The sequence below is a fragment of the Entelurus aequoreus genome, linkage group LG03, assembly GCF_033978785.1.
Source record: "Entelurus aequoreus isolate RoL-2023_Sb linkage group LG03, RoL_Eaeq_v1.1, whole genome shotgun sequence".
NCBI lineage: Eukaryota > Metazoa > Chordata > Actinopteri > Syngnathiformes > Syngnathidae > Entelurus > Entelurus aequoreus.
Window position 1 is genome coordinate 65,958,059 of NC_084733.1, and position 19,961 is coordinate 65,978,019.

General features: G+C 49.5%; 4 protein-coding genes across 9 annotated transcripts in view; 2 read left to right on the plus strand and 2 right to left on the minus strand.

Annotated features, from left to right (window-relative positions):
• The first annotated feature begins 1 nt into the window (after position 1).
• On the plus strand, positions 2-5,203 carry LOC133646759 (dynein regulatory complex subunit 2-like). Of its 2 annotated transcripts, XM_062042499.1 has the most exons (9): positions 2-96; positions 695-833; positions 903-1,070; positions 3,508-3,677; positions 3,734-3,884; positions 3,954-4,115; positions 4,177-4,395; positions 4,453-4,560; positions 4,624-5,203. In XM_062042499.1, the coding sequence occupies exons 1-9, from the start codon at positions 2-4 to the stop codon at positions 4,909-4,911; spliced, it is 1,500 nt and encodes a 499-aa protein (XP_061898483.1). In that variant the 3' UTR covers positions 4,912-5,203. The 2 variants fall into 2 exon arrangements, with proteins under 2 accessions (XP_061898483.1, XP_061898482.1); XM_062042498.1 differs by having other exon boundaries at positions 4,453-5,203.
• Positions 4,972-14,180, minus strand: LOC133646758 (striatin-3-like). Its single transcript, XM_062042497.1, has 16 exons — positions 13,759-14,180; positions 10,968-11,071; positions 10,735-10,808; positions 10,583-10,661; positions 10,356-10,517; positions 10,174-10,300; positions 9,980-10,115; positions 9,783-9,922; positions 9,542-9,720; positions 9,423-9,470; positions 6,491-6,612; positions 6,251-6,418; positions 6,053-6,193; positions 5,862-5,969; positions 5,714-5,800; positions 4,972-5,655 (listed from the first exon to the last, which is right to left on the minus strand). The coding sequence occupies exons 1-16, from the start codon at positions 14,005-14,007 to the stop codon at positions 5,486-5,488; spliced, it is 2,094 nt and encodes a 697-aa protein (XP_061898481.1). The 5' UTR covers positions 14,008-14,180; the 3' UTR covers positions 4,972-5,485.
• LOC133646761 (AP-4 complex subunit sigma-1-like) lies at positions 13,038-19,591 on the plus strand. 5 transcript variants are annotated; one of them, XM_062042500.1, is made up of 6 exons: positions 13,038-13,105; positions 18,315-18,506; positions 18,578-18,664; positions 18,730-18,798; positions 18,869-18,880; positions 18,957-19,591. In XM_062042500.1, exons 1-6 carry the CDS (start codon positions 13,040-13,042, stop codon positions 19,083-19,085), a joined length of 555 nt encoding a protein of 184 aa, XP_061898484.1. In that variant the 5' UTR covers positions 13,038-13,039; the 3' UTR covers positions 19,086-19,591. The 5 variants fall into 5 exon arrangements, with proteins under 5 accessions (XP_061898484.1, XP_061898485.1, XP_061898486.1 ...); XM_062042501.1 differs by having other exon boundaries at positions 18,315-18,421; positions 18,544-18,664; XM_062042502.1 differs by lacking the exon at positions 13,038-13,105 and adding an exon at positions 14,443-14,586.
• LOC133646757 (E3 ubiquitin-protein ligase HECTD1-like) overlaps positions 19,479-19,961 on the minus strand; it is a 50,174-nt gene continuing 49,691 nt past the window's right edge. The window contains 1 exon segment of the mRNA XM_062042496.1: positions 19,479-19,917. Coding sequence (XP_061898480.1) covers positions 19,780-19,917 — 138 coding nt within the window. The 3' untranslated portion in view covers positions 19,479-19,779.

Below are 19,961 nucleotides of genomic sequence, written 5' to 3' on the forward strand. Positions count from 1 at the left end.
AATGGCGGAAGTGCTCGGCAGCCGTCTCTGTGGAAACGCCGCGCAAACCGTGGTAGCCTTGCAAAAAAGCGCGTGTACGTCGTGTCTGATGCGCAGGTAATCACCTTTTCCCCTCCACTTTGGAACAATTTGCGTCGATCGATATAATCGATGTATCTATTAGTGTGTATACATTTTTATATGTAGAAATTATTAATCTGTGTACCTAATCAAGTGTCTAGCCTAACCCCCTCCTCCCACCTCCCCGGATTGTAAATAATCAAATGTATATACTTGTTCTTATGCTTTCTCAGCTCACTATGTTCACCACTCGCTGTACATATCATACGAAGTCAGACCTACACTGTTACAATGTCAATTTCTCAGATGATATATAATTGTTGATGACTGAAGTGCTGATAGCAACCCAACCTAACCCCCCCCCCGCCCCCCCCTAACCCCCTCCAAATCCCACCCCCCGGATTGTAAATAATGTAAATAATTCAATGTATATACTCTGATGATTAACTTGTGTGATGACTGAATTATGCTGATAGTATATATTTGTACCATGAATTGATTAACGTGGACCCCGACTTAAACAAGTTGAAAAACTTATTCGGGTGTTACCATTTAGTGGTCAATTTTACGGAATATGTACTGTACTGTGCAATCTACTAATAAAAGTTTCAATCAATCAATCAATGTCCATCAGAGCGAGGATGCCGAGGAAGGTGAAGAGAGGAGGCGGAGCCTCAGAGGAGAAGGAGGAGCTTCAGCAGCAACGTGGGCGAGTGAAGGACCCGCAGGAAACGGGCAGAAAGAGGGAGGAGCTTCTGACGCTCTTCCTGAAGGTGAAGCCAGCGTTGCCGTGATGTCACGCCCGTAACCGCGACTCAAGTGGGCGTGTCTTTGCGGCACAGGACAAAGTCGAGCGCGAGGAGAGGAACTCGACCGTCAACCTGGCGAAGCTGGAGCGCGGCTGGCAAGTGGTCCTGCGTCGGACAAAATCAGCTGAGCTGCGGCGTGATGTCATCATCCTGCGTCGCACGTTTGAGCGGCAGCTGGACGGCCTGGATGATGTCATCAAGGTGAAGTGAAGTGAATTATATTTATATAGCGCTTTTTCTCTAGTGACTCAAAGCGCTTTACATAGTGAAACCCATAATCTAAGCTACATTTAAAGGCCTATTGAAACCCACTACTACCGACCACGCAGTCTGATAGTTTATATATCAATGATGAAGTCTTAACATTGCACATACTTGCCAACCTTGAGACCTCCAATATCGGGAGGTGGGGGTCAGGGGGTGGGGGGGTGGCTTGGTCGAGGGCGGGGGGGTGGTTGGGGGCGGGGAGCGTGGTTATTTACAGCTAGAATTCACCAACTCGAGTATTATATATATATATATATATATATATATATATACATATATATATGAAATACTTGACTTTCAGTGAATTCTAGCTATATATATATATATTTATTTTATTTACATATAAATAAAAGAAATACTTGAATTTCAGTGTTCCGGTGGCTATCCATTAGATGGCAGTATTGTCCTGTTTAACTTCTCCGTTCATGATGAGTATATCATTTCGGCCACCGTGTTCAATGGAGAAGTCTGTTCTACAAAATTTACAGGCAACGTACACCTTCCCCTTCGAACTGTCCTGGATGAACTGAAATTCTTGTTTCCATTCGTTTTGGAACTTGCAAGCGTATTTCTTCATCTTGCTCGTCGACGGCGTCGCCATGTCTGTAATTTCCTTGTTCTTCTGCTTCGTCTCCTTGTTGTGTGCGCAGTTGTGCACTCTACTCTCTAAAAGCCCTAGATGTTATGACGTCATTGGGCAGGCAAGCTGTTTATATTGTGGGAAAGCGGACGTGAGAACAGGCTGTCCCCACTCAGTCTCAGGTCCGCATTGAGCTGGAGGGGGCGTGGCCTCCAGCTCCGGCTGAATACCGGGAGTTTGTCGGGAGAAAATCTCTGCCGGGAGGTTGTTGGGAGAGGCGCTGAATACCGGGATTCTCCCGCTAAAAACGGGAGGGTTGGCAAGTATGACATTGCAACACATGCCAATACGGCCGGGTTAACTTATAAAGTGCAATTTTAAATTTCCCGCTAAACTTCCGGTTGAAAACGTCTATGTATGATGACGTATGCGCGTGACGTCAATCGTTGAAACGGAAGTATTCGGACTCCATTGAATCCAATACAAAAAGTTCTGTTTTCATCTCAAAATTCCACAGTATTCTGGACATCTGTGTTGGTGAATCTTTTGCAATTTGTTTAATGAACAATGAAGACTGCAAAAAAGAAAGTTGTAGGTGGGATCGGTGTATTGCGGCTGGCTGCAGCAACACAAACAGGAGGACTTTGAGGTGGATAGCAGACGCGCTATCCGACGCTAGCCGCCGACCGCATCGGTGATCGGGTGAAGTCTTTCGTCGCACCGTCGATCGCTGGAACGCAGGTGAGCACGGGTGTTGATGAGCAGATGAGGGCTGGCTGGCGTAGGTGGATAGCTAATGTTTTTAGCATAGCTCTGTGAGGTCCCGTTGCTAAGTTAGCTTCAATGGCATCGTTAGCAACAGCATTTTTAACCTTCGCCAGGCTGGAAAGCATTAACCGTGTATTTACAGGTCCATGGTTTAATAGTATTGTTGATTGTCTGTCTATCCTTCCAGTCAGGGGCTTATTTCTTTTGTTTCTATATGCAGTTAAGCCCGATGCTATCACGTTAGCTCCGTAGCTAAAGTGTTTCGCCGATGTATTGTCGTGGAGATAAAAGTCACTGTGAATGTCCATTTTGCGTTCTCGACTCTCATTTTCAAGAGGATATAGTATCCGAGGTGGTTTAAAATACAAATCCGTGATCCACAATAGAAAAAGGAGAGAGTGTGGAATCCAATGAGCCAGCTTGTACCTAAGTTACGGTCAGAGCGAAAAAACATGCGTCCTGCACTGCACTCTAGACCTTCACTGCACTCTAGTCCTTCACTCTCACGTTCCTCATCCAGGAATCTTTCATCCTCGCTCAAATTAATGGGGTAATCGTCGCTTTCTCGGTCCGAATCGCTCTCGCTGCATTGAAAACAATGGGGAAATGTGAGGAGCCTTTCAACCTTTGACGTCACGCTACTTCCGGTACAGGCAAGGCTTTTTTTATCAGCGACCAAAAGTTGCAAACTTTATCGTCGATGTTCTCTACTAAATCCTTTCAGCAAAAATATAGCACTATCGCGAAATGATCAAGTAAGACAAAGAATGGATCTGCTATCCCCATTTAAATAAAAAAAAATCATTTCAGTAGGCCTTTAAACCAGTGTGGGTGGCACTAGGAGCAGGTGGGTAAAGTGTCTTGCCCAAGGACACAACGGCAGTGACTAGGATGGCAGAAGCAGGGATCGAACCTGGAACCCTCAAGTTGCTGGCACGGCCGCTCTACCAACTGAGCTATACCAACGTGACGCCGCTGCCGCCTTTACTACTGACAGGGTGTCGTTTCCTGTTTGTCCGGCAGAGCTTGACATGTGACCTGCAGCAGGCGGAGCAGCAGTCGGCTCAGTTGCGCCGCCGCCACCTGCAGCACGGGGAGCGCATGCGAACCCTGCAGGACGAGCGGTTAGCGTTCGTGCGGCGTCGCTGGGAGGGGAGTCTGCGGCGCATTAGTGCCAGATTCATGGTGGAAAGGTGAGTCAGCGGTGGCGGGCTGCGGGTTAGAAAGAGCTCAATCTGCTGATCGGCAGGAGCGACGCGGCGGAAGAGGCGCAGTGGCGGCAGGTGCATCTGGAGGACACAGCGTTCTCGTTGGACTCGCAGCACCAGGACGTGATGCGCGCCGTGCGTCAGGTGTACGGCGAGAGCATGGCGGCTTGGCGGAGCGCCCAGCAGGACCGGGTAATACCATCGTGCATTCCCGGGTGGCGCCCTTGCCGTCAGCTCACCTGCTGCGGCTTCTCCCCCCAGGTGGCGGCGCTGCGTGGCGCAGACGCTGAGAAGCTGGCAGAGAAGCGTCGTCAAATGCAGGAAGAGGCGGAAGCGTGTGGCTCCGCCCTCGGCCTGATGTCCAGGAACCAGCGTCTGGTCCACATGACCGACGTGGACGTGAAGCGAGTGCGGCGGCTGCAGGTCGCCACCCGTCACGTGACGCATCATGTGACAACTTATGACGCCACTTGTCTCCTCTCAGAGCGCTGTCATCAGCCTGCGGACCAAGCTCGGCTCCTTCGAGACATCGACGGCGTGCGAGGCAGGCGGCATGGCGGAAGCGAAGGCGGAATTGAATGAAAAAACCGGCAAGCTTCGGGATCACCTGGCCGGAGCACGCCAGGCTGCGAGGAAGCAGCTTGCAGACCTCGCGCTCCAAAGCGACACCGCCGCCAATAAACTGCTGATGGTGATCGGCAAGGTGGGTCGAGGCTCGTTTCCGTGATGGTGTGTGACTTCTGACATGTTTGTTCTGCAGGGCGAGAAGGTTCTACACGCCGCCATGGTGTGTCACAAGCTGGAAGACACTTTATCGACATCACCAGGGGGCAGTGACAGCCAGTGGCCAGCGCAGCCAACAGCAACAGTTACGTCTCACATCCTGTCGCAACATGGCGAGGGCGTCATTAACCCGTCTACGTCCCCGCAGACGTTCCCTGAGGTGCGTCAACTGACTCGCCGCCTTAACAGTGCTCTGCTTCTGCGAGACGCTCTGGCCAATCACCAAGAGGCACTGCGGCGAGACAACCAACAGCTAAGGCTCCTCCTGCGCCGCCGCCTCGACAACATGAGGGTCGGCGACAACGGCGGCGGCGCCCTTCACGGAAGCCACGCCCCGCTGTTCGTCAAATCCGCACTGACAACGCAGAGACCCCTCTTTGGCGCTGGACGTCCCACGGTCGTCGAGGCGGCCCTCGCCGCCAAACACCTGCTGTGACAGGAAGAGACGCTGCAGATGCGCCGCTTCCTGCCAATCCAAAGTAGAAACTTGAGTTGGAAGACTAGAAAAAATACTTTTATTGTTGTAATCATGCAGGACACCGACAGGAAGTAGTAGTAACACGTTACGTCGTAAACGTCAGCTGCTTCAGTTAAAAACTCAAGGTGAAAGGAAACTTCCTTATAAGGACATTAAAAAAGCAGCGTGGCTCCTCCCCCAGGGGGCGGAGCTTGTCAGGCCACAGCCTTCGTTGTAAAAACAATAAATAAAAAGATTCACTGGCAAGTGAGGCTCCTCCCCCTTTTGTCTTTCTTTCACCAGTTCTCGTGAACAGGAAGCGATGGGCAGGTCCGAAATGCTTCGCTGAGGCGATCACATGACACAGTCCCGAGTCCCTTTGGTTGGCCGCCATCTTTTGTTTGCGTCCGTGGCGAGCTCAGTTTGACACACGCCGCCGAGGAAGTCCCCGAGTTGGGACGTTCCGAAGACAAACAGCTAATTGGTGGTGGGGGGGGGGTAGGGGCTTAGTGTCGAGCGGGTCTGCTATTTCCAGAGTCCGCGTCCGGCGCTCTTACACGTAGACTCTGGCGAGGGCGTCGGCGCCGGCTGAGGCGATGTACGCCTTAGAGGGGTGGAAGGCTACATCGTAGATGGCCTCCTCACTCTTCTTGCGGTGCGCCGTGATCTCCTGTGCGCAGGTCTTGGAGTCCAGATTCCAGAGACGCAGCGAGCAGTCGTGACCTGCAACACAGCCCGTTAGCAATGAGCAGACCTTGGCCACAGCTTTTTCCCCACTTACTTCCTGACATCAGGTAGATCCCGTTTGGGTCCACGGCCAGACTGGTGACGGCATCCAGGTGAGCCACCATGGTGTGGATGACCTTACCTGCACACACACAACGAAGAGCGAGACAAAATGGCGGCAGGGACGGTGGCGGAAAACCTACCTGACTTGTTGTCAAAGAACTTGATGTGGCGGTCTTCGTGGGCCGTGATGGTGACAGGCAGCGTGGGATGGCTCACCACCTTGTAGATATGATGGCAGCCGGGCCGGGCTGGGGAGGGGGCGGTGCCGAGGTGAAGAAGACATGTGGGCGTGACCGACTGTAAAGCCTAACGTGTGTGTGTGTGTCCTTACTTCCTTCGCCCTGCCCCTTCAGCACCAGTGCATGCTGGGAAGTCTCCAGGTCGTACACAACCACATCGCCGCCATCAAAGGACGCCACCATGTGGGCAGGGTCACAGCCGTTGAAGTCCACCGATGTCGGGATACCGTGTTCTGCACACACACACACGGTCAGTGTCCGGCCCCCCGTGGGCGGGGCTACGTCCTCACCTCTGCTGGCGTTGAAAGTGCTGATGCAGGGGTTCTTCTCCTGAGGGTTCCACAATTTGACAGTTCCGTCGGCCGAACAGGACAGGAGGCGATTCTTGATGCCGCTGTAGGCCAACCCCCACACGGCGTCCGCATGTCCCGCCCACGAGTCGGCCAGCGCACCGGCATCTGCGCCGTGGAGAGAAAGACAAACCTGTCAGTCGCCTCCCCCGAGGGGGGCAGCACCGCACATGTGAGTACCGTAAGTGTCGTAGGGGTCCACGTTGGAGCCGGGAACGTTCCAGCGCTGGATGGTGGCGTCCAGGCCGCCGCTGAAACACTGCTCGCCGCTGGACGTCATGGCCAGGGACAGCACGGGACCCCTAGAGGGCGACACACGTCAGTGTTAAGGTGGAGGCGGAAGCACAGAGGTGCAGACAGAAAGGGCGAAAGCGTTTAGGTAGAGGCGGAAGTGCTTATGTGCAGGCGGAAGCGGCGAAATTGTTAACATGCAGGCGGAAGCATTTAAGTGGAGGCGGAAGCATTTAAGTGGAGGCGGAAGAGGCACAAGCATTTAGGTGAAGGCGGAAGCACAGAGGTGCAGGTGACAGCGGCTAAAGCGTTTAGATGCAGGCGGAAGCGCATAAGTGGAGGCGGACGGAGCTGAAGAGGCAGAAGCGCATAGGTGCAGACGGAAGCACAAAGGCGGAAGCTTTTAAGTGGAGGCGGAAGAGGCAGAATAATTTAGGTGGAGGCGGAAGCGGCGAAAGCGTTTAGGTGGAGGCGGAAGAGGCATAAGCGTTTAAGTGGAGGCTGAAGCAAATAGGTGCAGACAGAAGAGGCGGAAGAGACGGAAGCACAGAGGTGCCGGCGGAAGCGCTTAGGTGGAGGCGGAAGAGGAGGAAGCACAGAGGTGCCGGCGGAAGCACAAAGGTGGAGGCGGACGAGGTGGAATCACAGAGGTGAAGGCGGAAACGGCGAAAGCGTTTATTTGGCGGTGGAAGAGGAAGCGTTTAAGTGGAGGCGGAAGCACAGAGGTGAAGGCAGAAGCGGCTAAAGGGTTTAGATGCAGGCGGAAGCACATAGGTGGAGTCGGACGAGGCGGAAGCATTTAAGTGGAAGCGGCAGAAGCATTTAGGTGGAGGCGGAAGCGGCAAAAGCGTTTAGGTGGAGGCTGAAGTGCATAGGTACAGACGGAAGAGGCGGAATCACAGGTGCCGGCGGAAGCGCTTAGGTGGAGGCGGAAGTGGTGAAAGCATTTAGGTGGTGGTGGAAGAGGAAGAAGTGCTTAAGTGGAGGCAGAAGCGTTTAGTTGGAGGCGGAAGCACAGAGGTGCAGGCAGAAGCGGCGAAAGGGTTCAGATGCAGGCGGAAGCACATAGGTGGAAGCGGAAGAGGCAGAAGCATTTAAGTGGAGGCGGAAGCGGCAAAAGCATTTAGGTGGTGGCGGACGAGGCGGAAGAGGAAGAAGCGCTTAAGTGGAGGCGGAAGCACAGAGATGCAGGCAGAAGCGGCGAAAGGGTTTGGAAGCACATAGGTGGAGGCGGATGAGGTGAAAGTGGAAGAGGCAGAAGCGTTTAAGTGGAGGCAGAAGCGGCGAAAGCATTTAGGTGGTGGCGGACGAGGAAGAAGCGTTTAGTTGGAGGTGGAAGCACAGAGGTGCAGGCAGAAGCGTTTAAATGCAGGCGGAAGCACAGCGGTGCCGGCGGAAGCGCTTAGGTGGCCGCGGAAGAGGAAGAAGCGTTTAGTTGGAGGCGGAAGCAGAGAAGTGCAGGCAGAAGCGGCGAAAGGGTTTAGATGCAGGAAGAAACACATAGGTGGAGGCAGATGAGGTGGGAGCATTTAGGTGGAGGCGGAAGCGGCAAAAGCGTATAGATGCAGGCGGAAGCACATAGGTGGAGGCGGACGAGGCGGAAGCGGAGGTGTTTAAGTGGAGGCTGAAGCGCATAGGTGCAGACGGAAGAGTCAAAAGCGCTTAGGTGGAGGCGGAAGAGGTTGAAGCACAGAAGTTCCGGCGGAAGCGCTCAGGTGGAAGCGGAAGAGGCAGAAGCTTTTAAGTGGAGGTGGAAGCACAGAGGTGAAGGCGGAAACGGCGAAAGCGTTTAGATGGCGGTGGACGAGGCGGAAGAGGGAGAAGCGTTTAGTTGGAGGCGGAAGCACAGAGGTGCAGGCAGAAGCGGCGAAAGTAGAGGTGGAAGAGGCAGAAGTATTTAGGTGGAGGCGGAAGCGTTTAGATGGAGGCAGAAGCACATAGGTAGAGGCGGAAGAGGCAGAAGCGTTTAGGTGGAGGCTGAAGCGCATAGGTGTAGACGGAAGAGGCAAAAGCACTTAGGAAGAGGCGGAAGCACAGATGTGCCGGTAGAGGCGGAAGCATTTAGGTGGCGGCGGATGAGGCGGAAGTGGAAGAGGTGCTTAAGTGGAGGCAGAAGTGTTTAGTTGGAGGCGGAAGCACAGAGGTGCAGGCAGAAGCGGCAAAAGGGTTTAGATGCAGGCGGAAGCACATAGGTAGAGGCGGACGAGGTGGAAGCGTTTAAGTGGAGGCGGAAGAGGCAGAAGCATTGAGGTGGCGGCGGAAGCAGCGAAAGCTTTTAGGTGCAGGCAGAAGGGTTTAAGTGGCGGCTGAAGCGCATAGGTGCAGACGGAAGAGGCAAAAGCGCTTAGGTGGAGAACGGAAGAGGCGGAAGCAAAGAGGTGCCGGCGGAAGAGACTGAAGCGTTTAGGTGGAGGCGGAAGCACAGAGGTGGAGGTGGAAGCAGCAAAAGTGTTTAGGAGGAGGCGGAAGCACAGAGGTGCAGGCGGAAGCATTTAGGTGGAGGCAGAAGAACAGAGGTGCCAGCGGAAGCATTTAGGTGGAGGCTGAAGAACAGAGGTGCCAGCGGAAGCATTTGGGTGGAGGCTGAAGCGCATAGGAGCAGACCGAAGAGGCAGAAACACTTAGGTGGAGGCGGAAGAACAGAAGTGGCAGCGGAAGCGCTTCGGTGGAGGCGGAAAAACAGAAGTGCCGGCGGAAGAGTTTAGGTGGAGATGGAAGAGGCGAAAGCACAGAAGTGGAGGCGGAAGTGCTTATGTGCAGGTGAAAGCTTTTAGGTGGAGGCAGAAGCACAGAGGTGCAGGCTGAAGCGGCGAAAGCGTTTAGGTAGAGGCAGAAGAGTTTGGGTGCAGGCGGTGGCGCCATGTAGGACGTGTATACATACACATGAGCTCTGAACGTGTAGACGGGCTCCACGTCCAGCGAGGCACTTCTAGAAAAGAAGCCAAATATTTCACAATAAAAGCCCGAATGGAAGCACAGGAGGCGGAGTCACAACAGTACTTTTTGGCGGCGACGGTCTTGGTGAGGTTCCACAGTTTGAGCGTGTGATCCTCGGACACGGTGACCAGGCACGGCTCTACGGGATGGAAGGCAAGCGCTCGGACGCCGTCGAAGTGACTTCGCAGCGTGTACTTGGGGGTCCAGGTCTTCCTGAAGGCCGACTCCTGACCGGACGGCAGCTGGACGGAGAAGGGGGAGAAGTTAGTGTAGTGAGGGCGTGGGATGCCCGCATCGCACTCACGTCGTAGCTGAAGTCCACATCGTCGTTGGCCACGGTGAGGTCGGCGAGGTCGCCCAAGCCCAGCACGCTTTCCAGGACGTGGTCGGCCCCGCCCATCAGGAAGGACTTGCCCGCGCCGCCAGGGAACGGCAGCGGCTCAGCTGTGCGTGGGAGGAGCGTTAGCGTCTGATTGGTCCACCAGGACTCTTTCATCTCACCCCACTCTGTCCCGTCTCCAGAGCTGCGGGCCTCGCCCGCCCCTTCCCCGTCCTCCGCCGTCACCAGGAAGTCAAACTCCTTCAGCGCCTCCTCCGTGTCGGCGTCGTCCTCTGACGCCAGGCCCTCGTTGGCCACCTGGGAGGATGGGGAGGGTGAGGAGGAGGTGTGTGAGAAAAGGCAGGTGCACACGCACCGTGGTCTTCCGCCCTCGGCCGAGCTTCTCCTCGCCGATGTCGTCCAGCAGCTCGCCGTCATCGTCCTCGTCGCTGTCCTCAGCGTTCTCCAGGAAGTTTATGGTCTCCAACACGTCTCCTGGACTCCTACACGTACACACACACTATAACAGCCTGTGACCTCTGACATCTGACCTCTCACCTCTGGCCGTCCTGGCGGTGTTCCATCCCGTTGATGAGGTGCTGCAGGTTCTTGTTCTCCACAGAACCGTTGTGCTCGGATGCCGAGAGGCCTAGCAGGGAGCGGACCCTCTGAGTGCGCACGTCCAAGATGGTGTCCGTGTAGCCCACCTCCTGCAGGTACCTGAGCACACACACGCAGGTCAGCACTTCCTGTGGACACCAGGGGGTGCCATGATGCGTTCTTACTGTCGCAGGAGCTGTCGTCCCTGTTTCCAGGTCAGCTGGCTGTTGGCGGGCAGCGCCGACACCTCAGAGTCTTTGCCGTCTGCGCGTCACACCGACAGCTGAGTTACTGAGGCAACCGCCAGGGGGCGGGGCTTTAGTGATGCAATAGTCACCTGCTTCAAAGTTGGGCATCTTCACGTCGCCTTGGTTCAACTCGGTTCCGTACTTCAACTTGTGGTACTTGGCTCTGTGGGTCACACACACACACAATGCTATGCTAGCAGCCACATACACACACGATGCTATGCTAGCAGCAACATACACATACACACAACGCTATGCTAGCAGCTACATACACACAATGCTATGCTAGCAGCAACACACACAGACACACAAACACACACACCTCTCCTGCTTTAGAGCATATTCCAACATCTTGATTCTTCTGACCAGGTCATTCTTCAGGTTCTCCTGACCTTTTCTCTCTCCTTGCAGGAACGCTATCCTTGCCTACACACACACACATTTTATTTTTCAAAACCAATAAAAAATATACATTATTTTTAACCTTTAGGGCTCCCGGGGACCCAAAAGAGTCTCAGTCCTAAAAATTTAAAAAACATGTCATATATTATTTATTTATTAATTGTTTTATTCTACTCTTAAATCTCTAAGTCAATTTCATATTTATCTGTTGAAATAAAGTTGGAATTTTTATGTTTTAAACCAAAGAAAGTTTTTTTTAATGGCATAAACACAAATTTAACAATATTTACCCCCAAAAATATTTAAAATATTTGATGTGAAGTCATTGGAATCTTAAACATGTCAATAAATCATAACATTGATTTTCATTCATTAATATTTTTGAGCAATGACACTTTAAAAAACAACACTAAAATTCCTGGGGATCCAAAAGGGTCCCACCCATAAAAGTAGTAAAAATTAGTCATACTTTTAAAAAAATTCTTATTTTTAACGTTTGAATCTTTAGATCATGGGTGTCAAACTCTAGCCCGTGGGCCAAATTTGGCGATATCAAATTAACACTAAAGCTGGCCCGCCGATCCTCCCGGGAGTCTTCCAAACGCCAGCCAGCCCAGCGAGTGCTGGCCCAGTCACATAACATGTGCGGCTTCTGCACGCACACACATTAGAATGCAACGCATACTTCATCAACAGCGATACAGGTTACACTGAGGGTAGCCGAATAAAAATCTTTTAACAGTTAGAAATATACGCCACACTGTGAATCCACACCAAACCAGAACCCTTTGCAGCACTAACTCTTCCGGGACCCTACAAGGTGTGTGTGTGTGTGTGTGTGTGTGTGGGGGGGGGGGGGTAGTTGGTGGTAGCGAGGGTGTATTTTGTAGCATCCCGGAAGAGTTAGTGCTGCAAAGGATTCTGGGTATTTGTTCTGTTGTGTTTATGTTGTGCTACGGTGCGGATGTTCTCCCGAAATGTGTTTGTCATTCTTGTTTGGTGTGGATTCACAGTGTGGCGTATATTTCTAACAGTGTTAAAGTTTTTTATACTGGCACCCTCAGTGTAACCTGTATCGCTGTTGATGAAGTATGCGTTGCATTCGCTCGTGTGTGCGTACAGAAGACGCACATAACTTGTGACTGGGTCTGAACGATGTTAGAACGGATGAAAAGCGGACGTGACAATAGCTCGAGTACGTTAAAGGTTAATTTGTTCAACCTTGGCCCGCGGCTTTGTTCAGTTTTAAATTTTGGCCCACTCTGTATTTGAGTTTGACACCCCTGCTCTAGATCAACTTCAGATCTATCCGTTAATTACAATTGTTTTGTGTTTTATGCTGTTTTTGGTCAAATAAACATTTTTTTTGTGGCAAAAACACAAAATATACAATATTTACCCCAAAAGATATTTCAAATATTTGATGTTAAGTAACTGGAACCTTAAATATGTCAATAAATCAAAACATTGATTTTCATTCATTATTATTTTTGAGCAATGACACTTTAAAAAACACAAAAATTCCTGGGGATACAAAAGGGTCCCACCCATAAAAGTAGTAAAAATTTGTCTTTTTTTTTGGTTTAATTCTTACTTTTAACGTTTGAATCTGAAGTATTTTCAGGACAAAATGAAAGTATAACGCGGCAGCTGCTCGTGAAAGACGACACTGATGACAGCGGACTATTTATAAACACACACAGAGCGGTCGCCATGGCAACGCTCACAGACTAAGAAGAGGGCATGACTCCCATTTGGCTGGTTGCTTTGGCGACAGGAGAGGCGTTGACAGGAAGTGAGCTTGTTTACAATAATATTCTATATGTGACACACTTGTGGCTCCACCCACCGGCACCGCCGTCATTAGCGTGGCGCTTCGGCGATGACGAGCGACGCGCTTATTATGGGTTGGCCTGCTTTTAGCAATGTCATCATGTTGCCCCGCCCCTACACTGCGGCTGACCTTTGCCCCCCAGTGTGTCGTGATCCAACATGGACACATGGATCCACAATGACCACTGTTTGATGAGCTTGACAGCACAGGTGTGTTTGGCGCAGGTAAGTCTGCGTATGCTAGTGACGCTAACTTGCTAACAGAAAGAAATTGCTGACATTTTTTCACTAATTAATAATATAGTTAGTCACAAAGTTTTGTCTTTAAATAGATTTTGAAAAAATACATTTTTGACTGTTCTGTTTGCAGACATTGGAAACACTTTAGGTAAAATCTAAATATATTTCAATTATAAACAAAGTTTAGTTAGGTAATACAAAATAAAATGCTAACTTTTTAGTTGATAACTTCAAAAAATACAACTACTATGCGTAACAGTAAGGCAGTTAGGCAATCATATTATTATTTGGATTATAGTCTCACAAAAACGGTCAAAATGTAAGTAAAAAAGAGCAAACGGCCCTTGGGGGAAATAGTTTGTACGCCCCCAAAACTAATGTGTGGACATTTTGAGTTGAAAGTCGACACTCGAGCGTCAAGGTGTGTAATAGCGTTGTCGATATCTCAGTATCGATCGCACATCGCCGAAACATCCACAGGCCCAGCTGTTTAGGCTAGGCTAGGCTAGCTCCAAGCTATCGTGACCAACTAAATGGCACTTGTGTATAAAACTATATTCGACTGGACAAACATGGTATATCTGAAATAAAAGGTACATATTCCACGATGGTGGTTATGTTGTTGCCGAGAAGCTCACCTGAAGTTCGGCCCGCTCCACTTCCCAGTGGGCCCTCTCCATCTCGAAGCGGGCCCACTCGTGCTGGATGTAGTGCAGGATGCCGGGGATGGTGTACTGCTGCTGCGGCCGCGGCAGCTCGTCCGACTGCTGCGAGCCCAGCATCGCCCCACCGCTAGCCGCATGAGCGCCGGCCGTGCCCCCCGACTGCTGCTGCTGCTGCTGGGGCGGCGGAGGTCCAGCGGCGCCTCCGCCGGGGTGCTCGTCCATGTTGGACTTGTCTAAAGTGAAGGGACGCGTGTCTCCAACCCTGCCCGGGCTCGGTAAGGCGGTCTCAGGCCGCGTGTGACGCTCGCTGCCCCCCCCGGAAGACTGGCGGTGAGTGCAGCTGACGACGGACGCGCTACTGCTGCTGTGTGAGTCTACCCGGCCGCCATTACTGCTCGCCCTCACAGCGGAGAGAAGTCGCCGCGGTGCATGCCGGGAACGGCACGTCCACGTTCAAGACTGGTGGAAAAAAATCGGACATCTCACTTTCCCATGTCTGGAGCGCAAGTGGTTCAATGATACGACGATTAAACACGACACGTAAAAGGTGCCGATGCCTACCAAATTAAAGCAAAGTGTTATTCTCAGCAAATGTGTATCGTCAAAAAACATTTACTATGGTGATATACGTGAATACACAAACGTCCTCCTCTTTTTCTACTTTGAACGCACCGGACAGAGCGATCATGGCATACGCAGGCGTGCCGTGTTAGCAAAACAGTACACTCGGCTAGCTTAGTAACTCTCTCGATAACAACGATACGTTCTGATAAAGCGAGCCGTTGTGAGCTGCGGCGGACAGTAAGTTGACAATGTTTGCGTCCATCAAGGTACTTCGTCGTTGTGGTAATGTTCAGTTTCATTGAGGGCCACACGGCAGTGATGGCTGCTCTCAGAGGGCCACCTGAAATACTGAGTAATTTAATAACTATGTATAAGGATTCACTTCATGATATTACACATTTCCCTATGTATTGGATAGTTATGTTGTTGACGTACTGCCAAAAGTATTTAGACTGGCAGCTCAATTTTATTGTATAATTTAGTGTTTTTTTACAACAGCCATCCATCCATCCATTTTTCCTACCGCTTGTCCCTTTCGGGGTCGCAGGGGGTGCTGGAGCCTATCTCAGCTGCATTCGGGCTGAAGGTGGGGTACACCCTGGACAAGTCGCCACCTCATCGCAGGGCCAACCCAGATAGACAACATTCACACTCACACACTAGGGCCACTTTTTAGTGTTGCCAATCAACCTATCACTGTAAATGGTAAGAATAGTACCACTGTTTTTACGGTAAAATTCTGGCAACAGAGTGGTCAGTTTTTTTTCACCATAAAATCTCTTTGGTTGTTTTCACGGTGCATTACTGTTTATGGAAAATAGTGCCACTGCTTTCTACTATGAGATTCTGTCACTTTATCATAAAATCTATGGTTGTTTATACAGTGTATTACTGTAAATGAAAACAATCGGAACCATGAGGTTTTATTTACTGTAAAATTCAGTTTACTGAACAGCCCAGTTATGTTTTTTTACCATAACATTTTTTACAGTGTACAATCTAATGGATAACTTGAAATTATAAGTCTATCACGTATTTTAACAAAACACATTTGTAATGTATGATATTTGATACATTAAACAATATTGGATAAAAATATATGTTAGTGCATGCAGTACACACATTTTTTTCTGTCAAAATGGAAAGAAGACATTTTGTAAGAAATGATATAAAAAAAAACGGACACGTTTAGAGGCTTCTGCGAGCCACAATACATGATTTGATGGGCCACCTTGAATGATGTGGTGGACCACAAATGATGAAAAGGGCCACTAAAAATGATCTGAAGGGCCAAATTAAATATAAAGGGCCACATTTAATGATGTGGCAGGCCACATATATAATGTGAAGGGCCACCTTAAATGATATGGCGGGCCACAATAAATTATGTGAAGAGCCACCTTAAATTATATAGCGGGCTACCTTAAATGTGAAGGGCCACATAAAATGATATGGTGGGCCACAATAAATGTGAAGGGCCACATTAAATTATATGACGGGCCACGATAAATTATGTGAAGAGCCACATTAAATGATATGGCGGGCCACAATAAATTATGTGAAGAGCCACATTAAATGATATGGCGGGCCACAATAAATTATGTGAAGAGCCACCTTAAATTATATGGCGGGCTACCTTAAATGTGAAGGGCCACATACAATTATATGGCGGGCCACAATAAATGTGAAGAGCCACATAAAATGATGTGGCAGGGCACAATGATGTGAAGGGCCAATTAAATGACATGGCGGGCCACCATAAATGGTGTGAAGCACCTCCTTAAATGATGTGAAGCGCCTCAAACGATGTGGCGGGCAACAATAAATGATGTGAAGGGCCACAATTAATTATTTGAAGGGCTACCTTAAATGACGTAGCGGGCTACAGTAAATGATGTGAAGGGCTACCTTAAATGAGAAGGTTCACCTTAAATGATATGGCAGGCCACAATAATGATGTGGCAATCCACAATGATGTGAAGGACCAATTTAAAGGCCTACTGAAATTATTTTTTTAAAAATTTAAACGGGAATAGCAGATCCATTCTATGTGTCATACTTGATCATTTCGCGATATTGCCATATTTTTGCTGAAAGGATTTAGTAGAGAAAATCGACGATAAAGTTCGCAACTTTTGCTCGCTGATAAAAAAAGCCTTGCCTGTACCGGAAGTAGCATGACGTCAGAGGAGGTAATATCCTCACAATTTTCCTTTGTTTACAATGGAGCGAGAGAGATTCGGACCGAGAAAGTGACGATCACCCCATTAATTTGAGCGAGGATGAAAGATTCGTAGATGAGGAACGTTACAGTGAAGGACTTGAGAGGCAGTGATGGACGTATCTTTTTTCGCTCTGACCGTAACTTAGGTACAAGCTGGCTCATTGGATTCCACACTCTCTCCTTTTTCTATTGCGGATCACGGATTTGTATTTTAAACCACCTCGGATACTATATCCTCTTGAAAATGAGAGTCGAGCACGCGAAATGGACATTTAAAGTGACTTTTATCTCCAAGACAATACATCGGTGACACACTTAGCTACTGAGCTAACGTGATAGCATCGTTCTCAAATGCAGATAGAAACAAAATTTAAAAAAACCCTGACTGGAAGGATAGACAGAAGATCAACAATACTATTAAACCATGTACATGTAACTACACGGTTAAAAATTCTCAGCCTGGTACGGCTTAACTATGCTGTTGCTAACGACGCTAAGGCTAATTTAGCAACTTAGCAACCGGACCTCACAGAACTATGTACTCTCTCCTTTTCTATTGTGGATCACGGATTTGTATTTTAAACCACCTCGGATACTATATCCTCTTGAAAATGAGAGTCGAGAACGCGAAATGGACATTTAAAGTGACTTTTATCTCCAAGACAATACATCGGTGACACACTTAGCTACTGAGCTAACGTGATAGCATCGTTCTCAAATGAAGATAGAAACAAAAGAAATAAACCCCTGACTGGAAGGATAGACAGAAGATCAACAATACTATTAAACCATGTACATGTAACTACACGGTTAAACATTCTCAGCCTGGTAAGGCTTAACAATGCTGTTGCTAACGACGCTAAGGCTAATTTAGCAACTTAGCAACAAGACCTCACAGAACTATGATAAAAACATTAGCGCTCCACCTACGCCAGCCAGCCCTCATCTTCCCATCAACAGCCGTGCTGGCGCGACAAAGGACTTCATCCGTTGTTTTGGCCGCAAGCATCGGCTAGGCGTCTGCTATCAGGGTAAGTAGTCCTTGTTGTGTTGCTGTAAGTATTGTACTTAGCCGCTAAGACACCGATCGATCCCACCTACAATGTTCTTCTTTGCAGCCTCCATAGTTCATTTAACAAATTGCAAAAGATTCACCAACACAGATGTCCAGAATACTGTGGAATTTTGTCGAAGAAAACAAGAGGTTTTTGTATCGGGTCCGATGGGGTCCAACCACTTCCGTGGATTTTGTGACGTCACGCGCATAAATCATATCCAAAGGAGTTTTTCAACCGGAAGTGTGGCAGGAATTTTAAAATTGCACTTTATAAGTTAACCCGGCCGTATTGGCATGTGTTTCAATGTTAAGATTTCATCATTGATATATAAACTATCAGACTGCGTGGTCGGTAGTAGTGGGTTTCAGTAGGCCTTTAAATGATGTGAAGGGCTAATTTAAATGACGTGGCGGGCCACAATTCATGATGTAAAGGGCCAGATAAAATGAAGGGGTTGGACCACGTTAAATGATTTGAAGGTCCACCTTAAATGACGTAATGGGCCACAATAAATGATATGAAGGGCCAGATAAAATAAAGCAGTGTCCTTGAGTGTGACACTTGCAAAAGGAAGTACTGTGGCCTTCAGGTTCTTGGTTGGAGCCATTAAAGCGATTTTGTGCGTACTCTGGAAATTTCTGGAACATATAATTGTGGATTCTGTTTCTTGGCCAAAACCTCAGCAGCACTGCAAAGCAGGACGCCTAACAGGAAGTGAGGTCACGTCCAGCGGGAGGATGATCACTTTCATCCTGATGGTGAACCGCCAGGGTCAGACCCGTCTATGCAGGTACTACCAGCCGCTCAAGCTGAGCCAGCGCACGGCGTTGGAGACTGACGCGGTCCGCTGCTGTCTGAGCCGCGGGCGAGACCAGGTGAGGTGAACCCCTGACACACCCACTTCCTGTCCAGGTGGATGCTGTGTGTAACGCTGTCTCCTTGCCAGTGTTCCTTTGTGGAGTACAAGGACTTCAAACTGGTGTTCCGCCAGTACGCCGCCCTCTACATTGTAGCAGGTGTCACCGACGACGAGGTGGGCCGCGCGTCTTCGTTACTAGCCTAGCTTAGCACAAAGCCTGAAAGTGTCGCCCTCCGCAGAACGAGCTGTCAGTCTACGAGCTTCTGCAGAACTTTGTGGAAGTTCTGGATAAATACTTCAGCCGGGTGGTGAGTTTCCAGTCATGAGGCGAAGGCAGCTTTCTAGGACGTCTTTGACTTCCTGTTTTGTGTCCGACAGAGCGAACTGGACGTATCCTTCCTTGTCACGTGACCCATCACGTCACTCAAAATGCCAGTTGACCTTCCTCGACTCGGGTCCGTGTCAGATCATGTTCAACCTGGACCGAGTCCACCTCATCCTGGACGAGATGGTCCAGAATGGACACATCGTGGAGACCAACAGGAGCAGCGTTCTGGCGCCGCTCACAGCTCTCGACAAGATGGCGAACGGCTGACGTGCTTTTATTTTGCAGTAGAGATGGCCCGACATGTCTTAATGTTGTGCTTAATTTAGCAGCAAAAAACATCAAACACCTTTATTCCCAGAGTCTGAATAATTAATATAATTAATGTGCAAGTTCACTTCCTACCTTGTTTACTTACGTGACGACCTCCTTAAAGTTTTGTAATCAGTGTTTCTCATTTTTCACATAATGCATTGCAATGGATTTAAATGGGTGTCATTTTGAATTGTGTGCTGTGCTTGGACGTTTTGGACAACATCTACAAAGTTAAGTGAGCAGGTTGTGTTGGGTTCGGTGTTTTTTCTGTGCCATGAGTGGGAAAGCTTGTTTGGATTCGTCGCCCCCCGGTGGCCTCCCCCAAAGAAGACCAGTGCAGCTTCTTGCTACTTTGCAAACATTTTAATGATCTTTTTTTGTCGGAGCAAACACATTTGAAAATATCTGTCGAGTTGAAACTGCAACTTGAGTTAAATAAATGTTTATAATATACAAAGAAAATACAGGAAGTGACTCTTCAGATGTGCCTTGCACATGACCAGTGTTTGTGTCTCTGGAAACAACCGCGCACGCACACACACACACACAAACAAACTGAAAATGAGCACGCACACACACACACACACGCACCAGATAGGTGAGAAGGATGAAGTGGACGTTGTGAGGAAGAGGCTCTGCCCCCAGCAGTTCAGTTGAGGTGGAAGCCTTTCTCCATGGTGGCGGCCAGGAGACGCTCCCTCATGATGTCCTCAGAGGAATACTCGGGAAGCTTCAGGTAGTGGACGCACGTGTTGACCGACGGGTAGCTGGAGTCCGTGGCATCCACCTGTCAAGGGGGGAGGAGCCAGCGATGAGACGCACAAGACTCAC

Excerpts from the sequence above, each read along its gene's own strand:
- LOC133646759 (XM_062042498.1), top strand. The coding sequence starts at position 2 with ATGGCGGAAGTGCTCGGCAGCCGTCTCTGTGGAAACGCCGCGCAAACC. Across the intron at positions 3,885-3,953 it reads GGAGCGCCCAGCAGGACCGG|GTGGCGGCGCTGCGTGGCGC; the intron begins GTAATACCATCG and ends TTCTCCCCCCAG. Across the intron at positions 4,116-4,176 it reads AGCGAGTGCGGCGGCTGCAG|AGCGCTGTCATCAGCCTGCG; the intron begins GTCGCCACCCGT and ends GTCTCCTCTCAG.
- LOC133646761 (XM_062042500.1), top strand. The coding sequence starts at position 13,040 with ATGGACACATGGATCCACAATGACCACTGTTTGATGAGCTTGACAGCA. Across the intron at positions 13,106-18,314 it reads CACAGGTGTGTTTGGCGCAG|CAGCACTGCAAAGCAGGACG; the intron begins GTAAGTCTGCGT and ends CCAAAACCTCAG. Across the intron at positions 18,665-18,729 it reads CAGGTGTCACCGACGACGAG|AACGAGCTGTCAGTCTACGA; the intron begins GTGGGCCGCGCG and ends CGCCCTCCGCAG.
- LOC133646758 (XM_062042497.1), bottom strand. The coding sequence starts at position 14,007 with ATGGACGAGCACCCCGGCGGAGGCGCCGCTGGACCTCCGCCGCCCCAG. Across the intron at positions 6,419-6,490 it reads GGACCCCTACGACACTTACG|ATGCCGGTGCGCTGGCCGAC; the intron begins GTACTCACATGT and ends TCCACGGCGCAG. Across the intron at positions 5,801-5,861 it reads GTTCTTTGACAACAAGTCAG|GTAAGGTCATCCACACCATG; the intron begins GTAGGTTTTCCG and ends GTGTGTGTGCAG.